At 41.9% G+C, this 21,753-nt stretch overlaps 1 protein-coding gene across 4 annotated transcripts in view; it reads left to right on the plus strand.

Moving 5' to 3' along the window:
- Positions 1–21,753, plus strand: part of FNIP1 (folliculin interacting protein 1) — a 70,744-nt gene that overhangs the window by 26,923 nt on the left and 22,068 nt on the right. For 3 of the 4 annotated variants that reach the window (XR_012776885.1, XM_075510125.1, XM_075510126.1), the window contains exons 2-7: positions 4,010–4,136; positions 12,999–13,142; positions 17,423–17,523; positions 17,777–17,851; positions 18,391–18,482; positions 21,102–21,185. Coding sequence is in view for 3 of the 4 variants with exons in the window: in XM_075510125.1 (XP_075366240.1) it covers positions 4,010–4,136; positions 12,999–13,142; positions 17,423–17,523; positions 17,777–17,851; positions 18,391–18,482; positions 21,102–21,185 (623 nt within the window). In the remaining variant the exon portion in view is untranslated. The remainder of the gene's footprint in view (positions 1–4,009; positions 4,137–12,998; positions 13,143–17,422; positions 17,524–17,776; positions 17,852–18,390; positions 18,483–21,101; positions 21,186–21,753) is intronic. The other variant, XM_075510127.1, reaches the window with a different exon arrangement.

Here is a 21,753-nt window from a genome sequence, read left to right on the forward strand (position 1 = left end):
ATCCTTGGAGAGAATTTGGAGTTCTGGATTGCCATGCAACTTGCAGTAGAGATGTCAGGAAGCATGTAATGGATCTGTAAATGTAAACTACAAAAAAACTACAAATCCTGGTGGCTGAATGTAAAAAAGGCAGGAAAACAAAACGGGTGAAAGAACAAGAAGAGCTGAACAATAGCAGGGCTTAAATGTGACCATGCATTAAAATACCATTTTTCAGGCCTTGATGTCATTATTATTAGTGTCTAATAACTTCATCATTATTCCTGTGGAAGTTTGCCTTTCTGTCCCAAATAATTCCTTTCCTTTGTGTTTTCTACTTGCATTAGCAGCTGTGCAGGGGGGTTGGACCAGATGACCTTCCAACCTCAAGCAGTCTATGATTGTCTGAGATCTGGTTTTACCTGATTTGTTTCTGAAATATCCCACACAGCGTTTATACAGATTTCTGCCTCATTCTAGTCATATAGGTATTTCTGAACACCTCATTCGAGAAATATCAGTATCTGTGTAGTGGAGATCTCCCCAGGACTGGTGTCCTGCTCAGAAATCATTTGTTTATCACTATTTCTTCTCCTGCTCCACGCGTGATCTCGCCGCACTAACTGTGTGGCAAAGTCACAGACGCTTCCACCGGTGAAAAGATTGTTGGGGTTTTCTTGGTGGTGGGTTTTTATGTTTGTTTGTTTGTTCTGGGTTTGGTTTGGGTTTTTTTCTTTAAATATAATCAGTTTCAAGGAAAGATCAAAGAGTGGTAGATAGGTTGTGCAGGAAAAAGTCCTCATTAAGGGAACCGTCATTTCCAGAACAGCGTGGGAGATGGAGACTCGCCTTTCATTAACATTACTAGAACATTTGATTCTATGTCTCCTGGTTTTCCTATAACAATCTCAAGAAAACATCAGTTAAATGTCAAAGTTAGTTTCCTTTTATAAACAGAACTAATTATATTCAGAAGATCTAGGTCAGTTTTCATCTGCCTGAAGAGCAGCGCTGGAGTATTGCCCTGTTATATTTGTTTTGAGAACGTGCCCTGCGTATTACACGCAGGAATTTGTACCTTTCTGGGGATAATCTACCCAGATATCAAGCTAAACGGTATTTTAAAGCTGCTAACAGCAATGGCAAAGCTACTCCCTGTCCCGCTTCCTCCAGAAAAATGTGCCTGGCTGGGAGGTGGTGGGGGTGAGTCGGAGGTGCCAGTCTGCCTCTGTTTACTGTCTGTCTAAGTGAACTTTCCCCCAGGTCTCTTAAAGTTTCTTCTGGTTTGGGAAGTGGCCCGCTATTGCCAGGGAATGTTTTTGCAAGGCTGAAATGTGCTTAAGGACTCTATTATGTAACGGAGATAACGCTTATTTGGAATTATCACAAATTATGATGGATAATATCTACTAAATGCTTGTCTAGAGAAAGTTAAAATGTCATGTGAAGAAGCTGAGAAGTAAACAAGCTCTTGTTACCTTGATCAAATATGTTTCCGAATACAGCAGGAGTTTTATATTTAGCTTTCTCTCCTCTTAGCGTGTAATCTGCTCTTGGAGCTTTTTATAAGTAGACTTTCCTAAGATCTGGAACAGCTACTGCCCTTCTTTGCCAGTAATTTCAAAGTCAAATATCAAAAGTACTAGGTAATGGAAGACATGCTTTTGTCTAAGTGTGAAGGAAATTCAAATGCGTTGCAAGGGTGGAGCAAGCGATAGCACCTTTTTGGCAAGCAATTCATTGTTATTGTCACATTCTGTTTCTTTATAGGAACCACAGTGGCCTATCTGGAAATAAAATGTGTTTCCAGGCTTCCACTGATTTCACTTAAATATAAGGAGACGGTTCCTCCAGGAAGCCAGTTTATCCAGCCGTCTCACTTGCCGCCTCACCTCTAGCTGAAGTCAGGCTCTTACAAGTAACTGTCCCCAGCTCTAGTGCCTTTGAGCCTCTCGGTTGATAACACTCCAAATATGCATCAAACAATACGGATTTTGTTGTCTTCCATTTTCTGCAATGCAAGATGGGGCTCATTAGCAGAGCCCCTGGTAAATGTAAGCTCTGCTCTGAGTTTGTCACTGTGCTTGGGTTTTGGTACAGAGTTTGCTCAGTTTGCAGTCTGCTCTTCTTGTGGGCATGTCCCTCTGTGGACAATGCTTGGCTTTAGGTGCCCAAACAGAGAGGGTGCGGGGCTCTTTGCCCCCAAATCTAGACATCAAGTTATTTCAGTTTCAAGTTGCTCAAGCTTTTTTCTTGTAATAAGTTGCTTTTGACATTTGTTGCACACTTATCTTCTCTGCAACTTCTGTTTTTCTCTCCTGTTGCTAAATGGTGGGGCTGAGCAGATTAGGAAATGGATTTCCTCTCTTAAGAGACTGAGTAACTGTATGTCTTGGTGCTTAGTTTCACCTCGCTGGGACTACACTAGTTGTAAAGCCTGTGAATCTATATAGGACAGGCTTAAAAACTTCTGATAGGCAACGATGACTTTGGTGATCAAATTGATTCTCTGCTGTGACCTATTATAGAAATTGTTGGGTTACAAATCATCATTAGTGTACTGATCACATAAAGCATGGGTGCAGAGAAGGAGACCTTTTGGTTGGTGAATTAGAGGGGCAGAGGAGAAGAAAATTTACCATAGTCTTGGAGTCTAGCGTGCCAGGTTTGCTTTAATCCATATTATCACTTCTGGGTGTCTTTTTGCTGAAATAAATGTACAGCTCCTTCTTGTAAACTGGGAGCCTGTATCCTTCATTAATGGCTGGAAAGTTCCAGGGCCTCATTTCTCATTTCTTGGCGTTTCATGCTAATGCTGCTTGCCTAAAAGCCAAGGATGAGGAAGATAGAATTTCACTTGATCTAGGAAATGGCTCGTGACTAGCTGAAAGATGATTCCTGTTGGTTTCATGGATGGAGCAGGCGTCTTGTTTTCTATCTTCCAATAACTGAGAAGATATCAGTGAAAATGGATTCCCGAGCCCACGGGCAACAATGCTTGCTGGGCTTTAAAGTGATCGCTGGCTTTTTAAAATGGAAATTTAAGATCATGGTTACAAAGCACCCTTAAAGGCAAGGTTATGCACTGGTATTCAAGCCTGAGCCCTGCAAGTTCTCCCTTTGCAGAGCTCCTCTGAAGTCAGTGGCACGGGGGAAGACAGAGGCTCAGGAAAGCTCCTTTCCTTGTTACTGACTGCAAAACCAGTTTGGGAATAGATGTGTTAGAAGAGGACTGCTGTGTGTGTTTTGCTGACCCATGCAGCAGCATGGCCTTGAATCACAGTGGCTTAAGTGGAGATTATTTCTAAGTCTGAATGTAGCGAGGACCTGAGTATATTGTCAGGACCAAGCTACACGTGGTGCTCTGTTCCTGAGCATCAAAGCATATATATTAGTATGGGTGTTGTACTTTATAATACTGCAGTTAGTTCTGTACACCTATGTTACTACAGCGCTTGTGAAACCTGAAGAAGGGTAGGAAAGGTACTTTGCATGTTTTCAGCTGTGGAGTTCAGTGGTTTGCCAACCCATGAGGCTGAAAACCCATGACTACAAACGCAGAAATTCATTACTTAAGGGAGAGGCCAGTGTGAATATATACCTTTTTTCTTTTTGCTTTTGAATTGTGAATGCTTTCAAGCTAGTGCTTGCAATGATGAGGGACTCATCATTGTTTCTTTTCTTGAAACACAAAAGCTGAGTTCTTCTATGACTTTGATTTCAAAAAGCTGGAACTTGAAGAAAACATTAAGTATCACAAGAAAGCACAAGAGCTAGTAATGCTGCGCACATCATTGTATATGGTTGTAGTGGATTGGTGCCGTTTATGCCGGTGTAATTTGGCAAGCGTAGGGGAAAGAAAAAACCAAAAGGCATAGGTCTGGCTGCAGGATCAAATAGTCTGATGAAATGGCATTGCATTTGCTTGACTTTGTTTTAATAAAGTTGTATATACAGATAATGTAGAAAGAACAGTGTAATAAAGAGTTGTGGTAATTGATCCTTCTGCTCTTTTATTTTTTAATTAAAGCTGGCCTTTGCCGGAGTTTGACCCAAGTCAGATCCGACTGATTGTGTATCAGGACTGTGAAAGAAGAGGACGGAATGTCTTATTTGACTCCAGTGCTAAAAGAAAAATAGAGGATGTTTCGGTGTCGGTGAGTATTTTACTCATTTACATGGTTATAGTCTGTATTTTTTTAAAATGGCAAGATTCATAAATCACAAATGTTCTGTTTTATTCATGTCAACATTTAAACGTCGGTTATATGCAGGGCTATATTTAAATGCCTGTTAAGTTGCAAATTATTCAGGCTTCAGTGATTTCACTCTTAACAGCTTTAAATACTGTAGTGATCTCTTATTCCTGGGCTCGTCTACATTCTGCTCTTTCAAAGAGAAGGATTCCTTCCTGGGGCTGCAGCAGGCAATGCTGGGGGGCTGAGGCAGGGCATAAACTGATATTTGTGGATGTGCTTTTATGCCATGGTGGGGTCTGCATTCTTAATCGGAAGGTCCTCCAGTCCCGTGTCCTCTTGCATCCTGTTTGGTTAGCTTTTGCCAGTCGTTGTTTCTATGCTTTGCTGACAGTTTTTTCACAGAAAGTTACTTGAAAACTTTTCCTCTGATTTTCATTTTGGCATGGTCTGCATGGTAATCTATTAATTGAAACTGTAATGGATGCAGTCAGATGAGGATACTTCCTTCTCAGGGCTCTGGCCGGAAGATTAATTTCTAGCCACAGTGCTATTGTGAGGTTGGACAACTTATTTCGCTGCTTTGAACTTCCTTTTTACCGTCTCTGAAAACATTTGCAAACCATTTTAAGCTCTGCGAGCAGAAAGCACTGTGTGAACTGAAATTTATGATCCCAGTTGCTTGTACCCATAGGACCTACTAAGTTCTGTAAGCAGGAGTACACAAAATAACGTTACCCCCAAGCTCTGGTTTTCATGTTGGGTGTTGGAGTACAGCCAGAGGATTCTTCATGCAGCTTTGTAAACTCTTCCGGCCTATTGCTGAATGCTGCCAGCCTGATGCTTCTCATCCTGGTCCTGAGTGCTTCCTGTGGCCGCGTATCCTAACCTCTGGGATTCAGTTTGTGTCTCATTGGGCACTAACTTCCAGGCTTCTCCATCGCTTACTCTAGCGCTTTCCTAGCCATGAATCAAGATCCCAATTTCCTAGTTCTTTTTGGGAATTTGTGAAGTAAAGCAAGTTTCACAAATGTTGAACAAAATGCATCTTTCCTTTGAATTTTAACTTGTTAGAATGGCTGTATAATTTATAAATTCCTGTTCTTCTAGGTGTTCTTGCCAGGAAAACAGGTTTTTGAAGACAAGAGATCTTTAGAAGTGGTTTATTGGTACGAATTGCTGGCTATGCTTATTACTATTACTTCATTAGTTATAAAGCATTACTTCATTAATAAAAAAGATGTTGTACAATATAAATCCTCTTGCCATATTTCAATTGATTTCTTGAAAGCCTAAAACCTCTTTAAGATAGATCTGTACTTGCACAGTGAACTTGCGAACTTCACTGTTTTGGTTTATTTCAGAAAGATCGTTGACTGTGGCAGCTCAACAGCAACTGAATAAATGGCTGATAATGAAACTAATATGGTTCCATATTAATCTCTCCTTTATTCTTCTTTGCTAAGGGGGAAGGGGGAGAGAAACGGCTGTATTCACCATCTCTGTGAAATATGTGAGACTGGTGGAGGAAGACTGTTCCCAGGGTGTTTGAAATGCCCAGTACTCATCTCTAGTAACTTGATATATTTCTTCTTTTTTGTGGTATTAGGAAACTTTGAAAGAGACTATATTGAAACATTTGCTTGCCATGATATCTGCCTGCTGCAGCACTCAGATAATGACATGTCAGGCAAAACTTTCCTTGTAAAACAAAACTTTGCAATAGCAGAAACATTATGCAGGTAAAAACGTGCAGAAGAGTCCTCGGCTCGGCTTGCTGCAAGCTTAGTACAGGCTTGTACAGTTAGCAGTACGTACTGGCCATTTTCAAGGAATTGCATTGTTTATTTTTCTTGCTCTTTATCATCATTTTCATTAACAAAGACACACCCTGCCTATACAAAGCCAGATCTTGGCTCTAAGCACATTCCAAGGCACTGTTGCCCTTTTGCAGCAAGACATGTGGGTGGGCTGGGCACTCTCTCTTCTGAAAGGGTATCTGTTCACCACCCTACAAAAGCCAACGCTTTCTCCATTCTCCCCCCCCCCCCCCAACATGATTTATACCTCTGGATTTACGAATAACACTAGGGGGGAGACTTGCAAGAATGCCTAGCAGTGGCCAGACTGTTCTGGTTGAGGTCTAATCAGTCTAACGCAGAGAACCGAGAGGGTTTCAGTTTGCTTTATGTTGCTGTGCTCTTCAGTTCCCATTTTCTGTTGCTTATGAGATGTGAAAGCAATTATAACTTGAGAGTTGTATGCCTGCAGCAAGGTGAGATATACTTTGCTCTATTTTATATGTCTAATCTCTACATATGTCAAGAGTTGTGTGCGGTGGACCAAGATTGAACATGGCTCAGTCATTTGAATTCTATAGGGGAAGGTATGGTTATAAAATTTAAGGAGCATCAGAGCAAACTTTTCCAGACACAGATGTTTCAAGACATAAAACAGTAGGCTCTGACTTTTTGATGAGTGAAAACTGCAGAGTTTGTGCTCACACCAAGTTGGGCTCTAATTATTAAGGCATTACTAGGTTCGTATTCTCCGTGAGGGAAATGTGACTATAACACAAATAAGGATTTTGTATTTTCATTGGATATTAAATAAGCCCCTTCATGTCTTCAGTAAAGCTAAATATTAGGTAAACAAAAATTTTGGGAGGGTATTGCACGGAGACAGACAGAAGGCAGCTGAGAGTTTGCAGTATGGCCATTAAAATATTTCAGTTGCGCAGGAGAAGTGATGTTTTCCTCGGGTCTCACTAGAGTTAAACTTGGCCAGCAAAGCCGAGCAGCAGTCTGGTGACTCGGCGGGCTGGCAGCCGCCGCACCGGGAATGTTGGCCGAAGGCTGTGCCAGGCGTTTCCACCGAGGCCAGGCAGAGATCCGCCTTAGGCAGCTGTGGGCACTTGGCATGGGGGGAGGCCGAGAGATCCCCTTTGTGAGTCCTATACCTTTTTTGGTGCTAAGCAGGAGAGGTTCTTTCCCGGCTTTCCAGGGGATGGGCTATTGATCAGCCGGGCTCTGTAAGCAGAGCCGACAGACTGCTGCCTCACGAGCATTAGAAAATTGGGCAACTCCCCTGTCTGAGTTCTGCCAGGGTATCCCAGAAGAGAGTGGCTGCCCTTTCCAGCCTGTGACACTAGGTCGTAAGCAAATGTATCAGAACAGGCATTTGCATATTGAGTATACCATGGCAGCGTGTGATACGAGAAGTAGACATTACTGACGCCTTTACTAAACAGCCTCAGTCCACACCCAAACATCCACATCCCTTGGACTTTTGGGTATCAAAGTACTTCTACAGGCAAGCTTGAGGGTTTGATCTGCTGTCTCCTCTAGAGTGTTACTTCAGAGTTTGTTCCTCATTAAGTGTCTCGTTTCTAATGAGACTGTATTACTTGATTTGCAGGTGATAGTGTTACGACCTATGACTGATTTCCACTAGTAGACTCATTTCTGTGCTTGTCTGCTCCTTTTCCTCTAACACCTCCCCGCCAGCTTTCCGCTCACGCGTACCACCGGCCCCTCTTGCCCCCCTGCGTGGTGCCTCGGGGCTGTGCGAGGTCCCGCACACATCCACCCCCTTGGGTTGTACTGAGCTTCCAAGCCAGGAGCCGTGTGTGAACACAGGTATACTCTTCCAAGAGCTGTGATACCAGGCCTGGTTTGAATTTCAAATCAAGCACGACAAGCAGCTCCTTTTCCTTTTTAAGGTGCAGAGGCCAGGTGGCCCAGCAGTGCTGAGCTTTCAGCCTTGGCTCTGCCTTCCCTGACCCCTGTGTGCTTGGCTTCTCAACCTTGACACTGTGTTCATGCTAACCTTACGCGAAGGCTGCGTTGTATTTCACTGTGCTGCTGCTGTTGTGCGGCGCATGAGTTATGTTGCCATAAATGCTGGTGTGCAAAGGCCAGCTGAAGTTATGAGTTTTCCTCCAAGGGCCGGCAATTGACTGGGATGAGGATGCCACAGAAATGGTGCCTCAAGGGAGAAATGGGGAGTAAACCAAAGAAGAAGCTGGGAAGGGGAACCTTGTGTCAGGGCTTTCCTCAGAGCAGGCTGAATGAGTTCAGGGATGAGGGTTACCTGTCTCGTTTAACTGCTCGCTTTCCTTTTTATGTTGTCCACTGGTGACTTACGACAAGACAGCGGGTACCATTCAGGATTTGACTGAAGAGAGGTACTGATGGACATATAAGAAGCTAAAAGACTTCCGAAGTCTAAAGATCAGCCTAGAGGAAGGTGTGGAGTCCAGGGAGGAAAAGGGCTGTCAAGGGACCATGAGGAAGAGGAGGGAGAAGAAAGCAAGAGCCAAGCTGTGCACTGTGCTGAGCGGGGATCCGGAGTTTGGGTGGTTTGGCTGGGAAGGGAGAAAGACAAGGAATCGGACAAGGGCAATGGCTTGTTCCCAGGACCCAGAGTCAGAAGAGGATTTTCAGAAGCAGGCTTTGTTTTGGTTTTTTGAAGAAATGAAAGAGAAAGAGTGGCCCGGGGTGTAGAATTTGAGATCTAGAGGTGCAACAGTGGACTCGGATTTTGGGAGCAAAAAGTTCACTTTTGCCATGTAACCTAGTTGTCTTTATCTTTGGGATAATTTAACTGAAAGGTCATATGATACTTGATCTCCTACTGCGGCAATTTCTTTCACTCCAAATGTCATATTTATCCCAAAGTAGAAAAATGGCATGCTGTTTTAAACAAGCCAGGATTAGCCACGTGTTCTAATATACTTCAGCACTGGATAAATGTTGAGCAGCAAATTGCTTTGAGGGATTAGTAATTGGGTAGTGAGCCTTTTGCTTTTAGGTGAGTTGTGTGAAACGGAGGCTGCGTGGTCTGTATCTGGCTCTCGGTGGACAGGTTTCCAGTGAGCCAGGCTGAGCGGACAGATAAAGACACCAGCTGTAAGTACAGAGACAGAGTCCCACCTTCTTAGCTCTGCTTATTCTCTCTAAACAGAAACGGAAGAATGCTAGTGGAGTGGAGGAGCACAGGGTTGTCTTTATGTCTTTCACTGACCTCCGAGTAGCAGAGGAACTTGACAACTCTGGAAATAAAGGGAGAATGTAGTACTTGACAGCTGCATTTTAAGAAAGGTACCTGGATTTTAACAGCAGCGCTTGAAGGGAAGGAATTAATGCCTATTCAGGTTACTCCCATGTCCTATGTGGATGCATACATTTAATTACACAGTCAGACCAACGCATATTAATAAAGCAAAAGGGTTAATTTCTCTATTTTGGAATAATTTTTCAGCTTTGCTGAAAAACCTGTTCTAGAAATGAGGTACAGAGCTCTTGAAGAGTGGCAACTTTGCTCGGAAATACAGATTTCTCTATCACTACCACCACAGTGGTATTTGAGCACCTGCTGTTGCAGAGAGGTAGAAAAGAGTAAAGCATATGATGACATTTTTCTTCCCTTCTGTCACTCTCAGCCCTAACACACATGCACACAGTCTGGATTTAGTTCAACACACCAGGCTCCTTTCAACTTTCTTCTTATCCCCAAACCAAAACTTGCCCAGCAGAAACTCCTCTGCCTGTGCACAGCACTGGGCTTGTTCTTTCCACTTACTTAGGAATTTATAGACCTTGTGGCAAAGAGTTAAAGGTCTTCGCTGATAGAGGTGGAGAAAGATTGCAGAAGCAGAACTGTAGAAGAAAACTACTTTGTACCCTGTTGTACTATAAAGACTTTTTACTCTAAGTTATCTTCAGTACTACCTGATAGGTCTCCAAGACTTTTCAGCAAATGATGACCTCTAACGTAAGAACTGTGACTGCCAGGAAGTCTTTGGAGCTGGGCGGTATCTGCAGCGAGCTGGCAGAGAAAGAACAAAGAGTGTGACCACAGCGGGGAGAGCAGCGTGGCAGCCAGCAGCAGCAGCTGCCCGCGGCATCCTTCCAGCCGATGTTCTGCTCTCCAGCAAAAGCGAGCGTTTCGGAGGACTCCAGCAGCACTTTGCCTAGGGATCTGATTTGTTGCAACTATGTCTATTTGGAAGGAAAATCCACAACTTTGAAACTTTCCCTTGTACAGTTCTTAAATAATTAGAATACCTTTTTATTTTTGGAAACCTGGCTTAATATTATATTGGAATGCAAGTAATCCCACTCCTTTGATGCATAATATCTCGAGATTTGTAGCATCTAAAATTTCATTGACATTTGGAGTCAGAAACTGCAGAGGAGAGGGGCATTGCAGGTACTTGATCTCATTGTCCAACAGGTTATTCTTAAGCATGTGCTAAGTTTGTAAAAGGGCAAACACCAAAATTCGTCAGTGATCTGCATTTTAGGAGGGACTTACTGTTCGCAAGGTTCTGAAAAGTGGTATCTGAAAGATCCTGACCTCCTTTACAGACTCCTTGCAGGAGTCTTGGTTCATTAAACTCCACTGCAAAGACCAAACAGCCATTTTCCTGGTTTGCTATTTAAATTAGGCAACTATTACTTCAAGATACCAGACTCCCCAACGGATCTGGGGAAAGCTGCTGTGCAGAAAGATGCAGTGATAATGAGAAAAAAATTATTTAAAAGTGTGTAATTTGCAAACTTAGCCTATTTTTTTTAATGCACAGAAATTTTTTTCACCTGTAAAAATGCATTTACTGGCTCTCCAGTCTCAGGAAGCTTAGTTATAATTGTAACTTTTTAGAAGGAACTTTCAACATCTGATGGAAAATGCAAGCTGAAATGTGGTTTGCCTGTAAAAGCTTCTGTAACCCTGTGGATTTTATGTGGTTTTATCACATGATGCTTGCCTAGCCTAGGACATTGTTGTTTGTGTCAGAGATAAAATGCAATTCTAGTTCACGAGTTCCTGCTGAAGTCATATGATGATCATTCACATGTTCCAGCCATTGTGTACTGTGCTCAAGACACAGATACTAGCCATTAGCAAATCTACGTATTGCATGAATTCAACGTACTCACCACGATGTCGTAACGAGAGGCTACTACTATGGGAGGCTGTATATATCAGTAAAGCACAGGACTCGGCGGCTAGTGAATGCTTCCTTCCCCTCTGCCACAGAATTACTGATTTGTCTGCACATTTTTCCTTAAGGCTTTCTGTGGCAGCAGCTCTAATGGGAGCAGCAGTGCAGACTGCTGCGTGGAGCTCCATAATCCCTGACGTTTTCTGCTGTTTTGCTGAATCTCACCCACAGTGAGGGCCAAAAAAAAAGTCACCTGTCCCTAACTGTGGGTGAGATTTAGCCCCCCCCAAAAAAGAAGTAACCTGCACAGCCTACGACAGAGGCATGGGATTCCCATCTTGTCCCTCATCAAAATCCCTCCACAACAGTAAGGGTAGTCGTCTTTTTTTGTACAGTTGTTGCTGATTATTCAGCAGACTCATGAACTTACCACCCTGTGCCTTGGATATTTCACACTTTTCTTTATGCCTTTTCCTTTTTTTTTCATAGCTATTAAAGATTGAGACATACTTATGTTTTTGAATGAAGGGGGAGCTTGTGATGTGGACCTGTGAGTCCAGAGACAAAGCTGTGACATATAACAGCACTTCTGTATTTCTGTCTGTCCCTTGAACCTTGCTTCTAGTAGGGTTTGCTTCCAGCTTGCTCTTACTGGTTTGGTGTTTGTATAGGAAATGGTAATTAAGAAAGTCTTCGGGCAGATTTAGTATGTAATTTTGAGCAGTGTAGACTATTTCTGTCTCCTAGTGCTGCCCACTAGCAAATGTAAATAATGCCAACCTTACGTGGGTGTGTTGAAGTGTAATGAGTATGTGAAAAATACGTTGAGATCTTTACGTGAAGAGGGTTGCCTAATGCTAGTGTAAATGGCATTAAAAACTAATGTGGATGCTGATTCTGCTTGGGATGCTGAGATTCGCAGGGGAAATCGCAGATATTTTTAAATAGTGAACAAAACAGTAGCGGAGCATCTCCCATGCCAGTGGTTGATAATACTGCATGTGTAGAGTGGATGCAGATCCCACCCATCCTGTATGTCGGTTCCAGCTCCATCTGAGCCCTCTTAACTCCCATTTTTGCTATGCTTTCTGTCTGAATCTCTATCAGAAATCACCCCTTGGACTATTTCTCCATCATTTTGTGAAACTTTTCTGGCTTCTTTGTAACACTGACTGTGTTTTTCAGCTTTGCCCATTTTCAGCCTCACAATTCCCTCCTACTGAAAACGAGAGGAACGTGTCACCTCTGTGCCAGTCTTTAAAAAGACTAGGGGACTTAGACACAGCTAGGGAGACATCTATAAAAATAGTACCTTTTCTCTCCACTTATCCTTGTAACATGAATCTCTCTTGAATTCTGTCTTCTTGCCCGATTATTCCTCGTCAGTGTGTTTTTCTGTACATCGTGAACTGCTCCTTGTCGTGATCTGGCCAGCATCGTCGCTCTGGAGGGCTGTGCCCATCGCACTGCTGTGTCACCTCCACCCCAGTGGGCACAGGGAGCACGATGAAGACAGCTGGAGCCTATTGTTGCCATCCTTCCTTTAAACACTTTGGTACCATCTTTTCTCCTAATCCTGGGTCTACAGAAGTCATTTGTAAAGCTTCAGAGGCAGATGACTACTTAGGAAAATGGAGTTGGAGTGACCTGTCAGCTCCTGGCTTCCTCCTTTACTTCCAATTGGAAGTAAAACAGCTCAGCTTTCTTGTGTACAGCCAGGCTGCAGGAGACACTAATAAGTACTCTGCTAACTTTTCCTGGGTCATAAGCCTTTCAGCTGTTGAATATCTTACCTAAACAGGTAAGTACAAATGCTGCTAAACAGTGATTTCAGGTCATGGGTCTTAGTGTGTCACATGTTGTCTGTATTTCAGAAACTCTGCAGCGATGCTCAGGTGAGAGTTTTTGGGAAATGTTGCCAACTGAAGCCTGGGGGAGACAGCTCTTCTTCCTTGGACAGTTCAATCAATTCATCCTCCTCATTCTCTGATCCAAAAGAACAATGCCCAAAATACCAGGTGAGTCACTCTTCTGGTTTGTTGGTTTTGGTTTTTTTTTGCATAACCCACGTGAAATACAACTGGCAGGTGAGGTACTGAATGTTTTAAAATGCTTGAAATTAGAGGCTGGCGGTGGAGAGCAGTTTTCAGTCAAAATCAGACTTTGGTTCTGACTCAGTAATGTTTAATTCTGTAGCTTTGGGTTTGAACAAGTCAAAAACCAACCAGCTGGTTCTCTCGGGATGTGTCTTGAATGGCAGTGATATCTCCAGGGCATTTGTTCTGTCTTATGACCCGGGTGATAACGCTCGTTCGGTACGATCAGACTTGGCACAAGTATCTTATCTTGGTGTAGGTGAGGTAGTTTATTTTACTTTATTGCTAAATGCCAGGGAAATAACAGAGAAACGTGCTATCTGTAGGGATAGTCCGTGTAACAGCTTTATAACAAGGGATTCAGTGCACTTGAGTTACATTTTACATAAGAGATTTTGGCCATGAGAGTAGCTAGAGTCATCTGACACGGATATATTTCTGTCATCTCTCCTTCCATGGATCACAAGTGTTTTATATTAAGCCACCCTAAAATAGAACTAAGCCCTTCCACTCTTTGTAATGAAGTAATTGTGTGTTTGAGGGAAGCTGCTATCTCCACAACCTATTCTGAAGTACAGTACTACTGATGTCTTAATCTACCATAGATATAAATGAAGAACCTTTCAGTACTGACTTTCCCACTGTCATGTTAGCTCTTGCTATATTTGCCGAGCTGCGTATTCTTGTTTTCTCTTTCTCATCACACTCTTTTCCACAGCTTCAGTAAGGTGCCTGAAGATCTGTTTTCCATTCTTCCCTTCCTGGAAGGGCACTTAGCTGCGGTTATGAAAGGAAGAGACATTTCTGTCAGCAGCTTCCTTCCAGCACAAAATAACCTCCTTCGTGCATTGTGTGACCAAGAAAAATTATATCCCCCACTATCCAGAAATTGTCTCTCCTACTGGGCAGGCTCTATGCAAACAGTGGTTACCGTTATTAAAGGAAATTAATTTTAGTGGTTGGCATGACAGTGTATTTTAAAGCTGTGGAAAGTTTTCCTTTTTGAGTCCCCATTTCCTCACACGTATCACTTAGTCAAAATCTTACTGAGTTGAACTGAAATGATGTGTGGCCATGTGACCGGCTCAGAAAGCGTGCGAGAAACCTTCAGCGTAGGTTGGTCTTCCACAGCGTATTTGTTGTAAACTGTCTACTGCGTTCCCTGTACTCCTTCCAGGCTTCCCCAGCAAGTGAGCAGAGAGCCGTAAATACAAGAGTTCTTTACTGCACAATAAAAGTTTGTATCAAGTATGCAGAAGGGCCAGAGTAAGTTTGTCCAGACATCAGTCAGCCTGGCATTTCCTATCTTCTAACTGCTGTGTCTGGTAACCTCAGAAGTTACTTAATGTATCTGCAGTATTTATAAGTTCTTTTGGGTTTTTTTAAAGCTATAAAATGGAAGTCCAAATAATACAATGCTACAGGACTTTTAAAGTAGTTCTTTATGTTTCCTTGTTTAAATACACTTTGACCGTATATGAGCAACTTTAGTTGCACAGTGAAATACAGGGGTTTGTTCCAGGCTTCCATATTTTTAATTATGTCCTATCCAGATCCCTCACAAATGTGATTAGAATCCATTAAGATGAAGCTAAGCTTGCCCACAGTTCTTTGCACATTATGACACTAGCGTTACCTCTGTACCTGCTTGTCAGCATAGTCAGGACTGAAAGTCTTTCTGATTTGTTGATCACGACATTTGACATTTATCTCTGTACTGCATTTTTAAGTTCCATATGTACTTAGTTGTTGATAGGACAATATGTACGGTAAGTGGAATTTTAAATGCTGTAAATACATTCAGAAATGTAGTTTCCAAATCATGCAAATTTTACTACCTCTAATATGCTAATATGCAATAACAAACACTTGTGGGTATTTTATGATCAGTTTTTATGTGAGCTTGTAAATATGACCTAGGGAATTGGTTTGTGTCCAAGCTGTCAGTGCCGGAGGTTGTGCCCTTTTTGCTAGATGCTCCTTGGCTATTTTTTGTTTGAGTTTTTAATATTTAACCCCTTTCCTCAGTTGATTGCACTCTACTTTGGTCTTGAGTGACCTTTATTTTGCAGCATTAAAGGCTCAGAGTTGAGCTGTAGCAGTGTTTCCATATTAACTGCATTAAATATGTGCATCTTCTGTTATGCATGGTAAAATTATTGTTATTAAATGTAGATGAAATACCAGTCTGAAACAGGCCATGGGTGCATCTTATCACACTCTTTGCCTTCAGCGATGCTTGTCGCTGACTTTCAGAGGAAAGGGAAACCCCTATAATTAAATTTGAAAGCAGCTGATTTTCACTTGCTTTTTTAAATTCTGTTGCTTGACAAAGAAAATCAATACTTTATCTTAAAGTATTTTTCCTCAGCTTTAGAATTAGATTTTCACAACAGCAGAAAGTTGAAACCAAAACCAGCCATCAAGGGCTTGACATTTATTCAGAACGAGTCCTTCAATTGGAGATCTGCAACAGATTTAAAAATAACAATAATAACATTTGGCTGTAGTAATTTGCAGTGTTCTTACTTCAGGATTTCATGATGCTGGCAGACCTATCATTTCCTAGAGCCATTAACATCTATGCTTTTATTTCCTTGGAGCTGCTGGGTCATACTGACTGATTTTAACGTCTAGTTTTTCCAGTACTGCCTGCAGTGCACCTAGGCAGTGTGATATCCCGGGAGATAAAGATGGAAATTTCTCTGAGACCCAGCTAATGATCAGGTTTTGCCCTGTTATATGAACACTCACAAACCTTGCAGTTGTATCCTCATTTTGATAACTGTGGTTGCTACTTTTAGTCATTCCCTATCTTTCTTGCACTGATAGCAGATTTCAGAGGTTAATAGTATGTCTGTTAAAGTACCATCATCTTAATTGAGAGTGCTTGAGAAGAGCTAAAAATTGAGAAGTGTTATAAGTGTGTTGCCTTTTGGCTGATTAGCATTTCCTTGTCCTGCCCTTGTTCTGCGGGCTAGCGTGAGCAGAAGCATCGAGTGGTCATTTTCATATTACTTCTTACTGCTGGTAGGAATCCGTGGTGTGGACACCCTGTCCTTGGTTGTGCTCCAAGCTCACTGTCTGATGCTGGGCAAAATATTTAGATATATTCCAAGCCTGTGTAGGAATCCAGGTGAGGATCCTGGTCGTCCAGAGCTTGGATAAGGGATATGGAGATATGGCACTTAGCATTTTCCAAACACAAGGTTATTTCTGTGGCTGGTTTTAGGGACCTTTTGGAAGGATTACTCCAAGGAAGCGTTATTAGTTATCATGCACCTCAAAGGAAATGTATTGCTCTCTTGCACAGTACCAAAGTACCTCACCTATGAACTGCTTGAGCTGTGTGAGCGAGTGATCATGATATTTTAAATTATTCAGCGCAAGGCGCAAATGGAGAGAGCCAACACTAATATTCTGCTAGCCTAGTGATGAAGCAGCCCTGGGTAAAGGGACAGTAATCTCCGTCATTGAAAGTATTCGGATAAGATGACTGTCAGCTGAGCAGTCGTCTCCAGTTGATTGCCCTGAGTAACTTTTTAATTTTAGGTTTTTGTTTGCAGTATTTGATCTAGCCTGCGATGTGGCATAGTGATGTTCCTCCTTTGTATTTAGCCAGTGTGCCTTACAGCAAGCTCTCACCAGCCGAGAAGCAGGAATTGTACAACGTAAGCCTGGCGTCATGATGCTACAACTCTTTGCTGGTATCATCACAGGAGCACCAGGGAAAGATGCATCAAATATAAAATACCATCCATGGATAAGTTATGAATCGGTCTTTGCCAAGAAAGCACTGGTCCAACTTGGCTCCAGTGCACAGTCTGTATAAGATCTCCAGTGAACTTGTGATGCTTCTTGTCAAGCAGACACAAGGTTTAGGCTTAATGGTTCTTATTCAGTAAAGTGTGTTCTCACACTCTGAAAACTTTTAAGTCCCCTGACTCAGCGCAGTTTGAATCTGCTTCCCCTCACCCTCTGTAGATGTGTTAGGTTTGTTGGATGATTTTAGTGGTTTAGCTCACAGCCAATGTGAAGATCACTTTCTATGCTAGCATTATCTTTATTGAACTGTTCAACTTAGCATGTTCAACAGTATTATAGCAAGATATTTTACATATTTTCCTTAGTTGTATGTTGCGTTAATAGAAGTGTGCTTCTAAAATGCTTAAAAACAAATGTTGGTGGTGTTTTTTTTGCAGGGTTCTCGGTGCTCCTCAGATGCTAACATGCTTGGAGAGATGATGTTTGGCTCTGTGGCCATGAGCTACAAGGGCTCCACATTGAAAATTCACCAGATCCGGTAAGATTAATTTTTTACTGCTGGTCTTTTCAGAAGGCTTACTCCTTAGTGCTAATATGTAATGAATTGCATGCCACAAGTGCAGAGTAAAAAGAATTTCTGGGTTTGCTTTAAAATTATTCTGATGTCACTTTTGACACAAAAGGCTGTTATGTTGTGTTTAGGTCTATAAAATCTGGAGGGTTGTGAAATGGAAAGCAAAGCCTGTCTTGGCACTGTGTTTCTGACTGACATCTTCCTTTTTGTCCCCTAGCTCACCTCCTCAGCTCATGCTCAGCAAGGTTTTCACAGCTCGCACTGGAAGCAGCATCTACGGAAGTCTGAATACGTGAGTCCGTTACAAATTGTATGTATTGCACATAAGCAGATGAATGTAAGAACACAGAAGACTTTTTTTGGACCCTCCAGATTCCTTCTCTAGAAAAATAACTTCTTGTTCCCTGATCTGTTACATCCTGTCACTAGTGTCCTCACCTTTCCCTTGGGGTTGTCTTCACCTCAGTTTGCTTTAAGCGAATTAATGAACCATTCCTTTGATGCTGATATGGTGAAGCTTGATATTGTAAGGTACAATAGTACCTGCAACCACCAAGGGAGGAGGGATGAGGACAGAACACTGGAGTTGGGGAATTCAGTCCAAGATGAAGAAAAAGGTGTTACAAAAACATGTGGCTTCAGAGGGTTCAGTGTTTGGTTTTCTGTGTATCAGTTGACCCACCTGAGAATGTGGCTTAGGCTCTGAAAGCTTTTTGTAGTGGAAGCCTGCCTTCTTATCTTGTCCGTTCCATTTGGGCTATGATGAAGTCACACTATATTCTACTGAAATGCAAATCACTGTTTGTGTTGTATGTTTTATGTTTGTTATAGGTTGCAGGACAGTCTTGAGTTCATTAATCAAGACAGCAATACGTTAAAGCCTGACCACAGTACAATTATGAACGGACTTCTCGGGAATATAGGTAATTACAAACAGATTTTATTTCCTGGTATCTTTAACTGAGTAATCATAGATTCTAGAATATGAAAGTCTTCTAAATAGAATCAAATTTAAAAAAAAAAAACTACAGACATAACAGAAAATTAATGTTGGTGGGGTTTGGAGGAGAATAAATTGGACAGTTCAAAGAATTAGCAGTGGTTCAATATATACAGCTGTATATGTGTATATAAAATACATAATAGAAATATTTAGATATACTTAAGTTCAAATACAGAAAATGTTGGAAAATAACAGTCTGTAGAACTTTCTAAGCAGCATATCTCAGATCAGGCAGGATTGATTCTGCCCGGCTCAGTTCCTCAGTTTTATTTTCAGTAATAATTTTCATTGTTTTGTACTGTGGCCACCTGAGCGCACGTGGCCGCGTGTTTCGTACTAGTCTAAGTTAACCTTGCACAGTTGCGCTAGAGTTTTTGATCAGATCAGACAGAATATCTTTTTGTTCTCTCCTCTTTCTCTCTCTGTCTGACCATGGAAGCTAAGCAGCCTTGAAAAACCATCTGGCATCTTTGGTTCTCAGCCTTCATGGAAGTGCTGTGGGTGAAGGCTCCGTGAACATTAGATTACAGAAAGAGGGGAAGGTCTTGGCTTTTCCCCGTGGGAACGGTAGAGCTGACAGTAAAGATACTGTACTTTAGGGCTTGGTTGCCCAGTACAGCAGCCTGATGAGTTCTTCAGCACATCCTCCCTTTCTCTTGGGTTAGATTGTTGACTTTCCAGGCAAACGTCTGTTGTAGTAGGTGGAATAAGGGGCTTCATTTTACGTTTGCTTTCCAGAGTATGTCTGTATGTAAAATACACTTTTCTAGGGTTGGAAGTAAGGAGTGAATTTTATGGCTTCATTACTCTAACTGCATTTCTGGGTTTGACATGGTCCTAATTCTTCTTGGGTGTGCTTACTTCTCTCCTTCACACTGAATTTGATAAGACTACACCTAAGCATGGGTTTAAATGCTTTTCAGGCTCAAAAGCTGTATAGCTCCCTAAAAATATTTCCCAATAGTCCATTTATAAGGGAAGCCAATTAAAGCTGTAAGAACCTATTATCTATTAAAAGCTTCCTGAATGTACTAAGTCAGAAAAGTTAAAAAGATGCATTTTTCTTAATATTCAGTATTCCTTTCAGACTTCAGTTGTGATTTTTCACAGCGCATGAGTGAATGAGGTGCCTGATCTAAGCGAGAGGAACTCGCTTCATTTACTTTTAGGGTTTTGTTGTGGTTTGTGCTTGGCAGAAGTTTGCTGTATCACCAGTGTGATCTAAACTGCAAGTGCAAGTTCAAATTCAGATACTGCAACTATTAGGTGTGGACTCACTATGATTCCTAAATCATAGCCAGTGCCACACGTTCATCTGTGTCTGGCTCTGTGGTGAGGGTGACTCTTCCCCACCGAGCAGAAAGGATAACTGCCCCGAGAGCTGGCCCGGAGGTGTAGGCACCTCGGTGGAAGGGCGTGCAACAAGAAGTGACGAGATTGCCTTCTAGAAGAGGATGCTGAAACTTTCTTTGTAATTGAGCTGCACAAGTTTTCAGTCGGTTTGACAGCGCTTGTTTACAGTTCCCGTTTCAGCGCAGAGGGAACCGTGGGTAAAGTAGGTAGAGAAGTTAATCTGTAACTGCAGCATTTCTAACAACTGAGTGCAATAGCAAAGCCTGCTCCTGACTCGCTGGCTCTCGCCAGCCTGTGATAGGAGAAGGGTCTATGTGTTTTGGTTGGGAACTATTTACAAGCTGCTTTTTTTAGATATGCTGGTTAAAAAAAAAAAAAAAAGAAGCAGCACTGGTCATGTCCTTTCCTTTAATGAGTAAAGACCTAAGAGAATGGAAGGGAGCTTTGTTGAGGTGCAGCCTTTTTGTTTTGTATAATCAGAAAACTTTGAGTGAGCAGTAGCTTCAAATTTAGGAGAGGGACTGGCAATTAACTCATTAAAAATACCCATGTGTTTTTCCTGGCTCCATGTACAGTAAATACACTCTTCCCCTGGTGTATCGACAATCCAGTATTACTTTTAAAATGGACTACTGCGACTGCTAACATTTATTTTCTGTATGATCATTTCACTAAACTGATGTACTGACTGTTCTCAGAACAACTACTTCAGCCTAAAATTTTCTTTTGGTTCTACTAAGATGAATTTCTGCCTGCCTTCTCTCCCTTCCTCCCTGTCATCTTCAGCAACAGTGTTCCTCGGCCACCCCACCAGTGTGGATGTTAAAACAAACATTGTACTCCATGATGAATCTCCTGTTTGTGATCAAGTTAGGCTTTGAGCCTGCATAAATTAATCATTTTTCAACTTAAAAAAGAAAAAGCACTTGGAGAGAAACCCCATCCTTGTATGGGAGACAGTGTAAAGCTGGGTCTATTATTTTAATTCTATAAATACTATATAGTTCAACTGTAAGCCATATCCTTGAATCGACGTTCTTGTTAAGCCTAAGAGCTGTTCTCCTGCATACTGTTAGTCTGCATTTATGTTGGCTTATATCTTCTCCCTGCCCTGGCCCCCTCCCTACAGACTGTTCTGCTTTACTAACCTCATTCTTTCATGTGTATTTTACGTTTTGCCATGTAGGTCTTTCACAGCTTTGCAGCCCTAGGCGGGCATTCTCAGAGCAAGGTCCGCTCCGCCTGATCCGGAGCGCCTCTTTCTTTGCAGGTTTGCAGTGTGCTGTGTGCTGTGCTGTGTGGCTAGTCTAGCTGGTGTGACAAAACTCTGCGGATTTGTAGTTTAGCCCTGGAAATAAGATTTTTAAATTTTTTTTTTTAAATACAAAATGGACAGTGATGTCTGCTCTCTTACCTTTTTGGATACATGCTTTAAATCCCCAGGGGACAGCAGGCATTTTAATAGTCTCTTTGGGGTTGGTTGCTTGTGTTGGTTTGTTTTGGAAACTTATATATTTAATGGTGGACTTCATATTTCTGGAAATAATATTCACAATAGTGTCAAGCTGTTTTGATCCGGACTTGTTTCAACCGAACTGTAAAAACTAAAGCTTAACCTAGCTTCATTTAAAATGGACATTTCTTGCTTTTAGTGGCTGGGTCTTATTTCCATGGCTGAGTAGCTTTTATGTCCCACACATATTTGTAAAATGTATCACATTTAAAGACTATTGAGCCTGAGACACTTTTGATCTTGTGTATATGCAGACCGTGAATCTGGACAGCTTACGGCTTAGTTGAACAACCAATGCACTGCTCACAATTTAAAAGTATTTATT

The sequence above is a fragment of the Mycteria americana genome, chromosome 8, assembly GCF_035582795.1.
Source record: "Mycteria americana isolate JAX WOST 10 ecotype Jacksonville Zoo and Gardens chromosome 8, USCA_MyAme_1.0, whole genome shotgun sequence".
Classification (NCBI taxonomy): Eukaryota; Metazoa; Chordata; class Aves; order Ciconiiformes; family Ciconiidae; genus Mycteria; species Mycteria americana.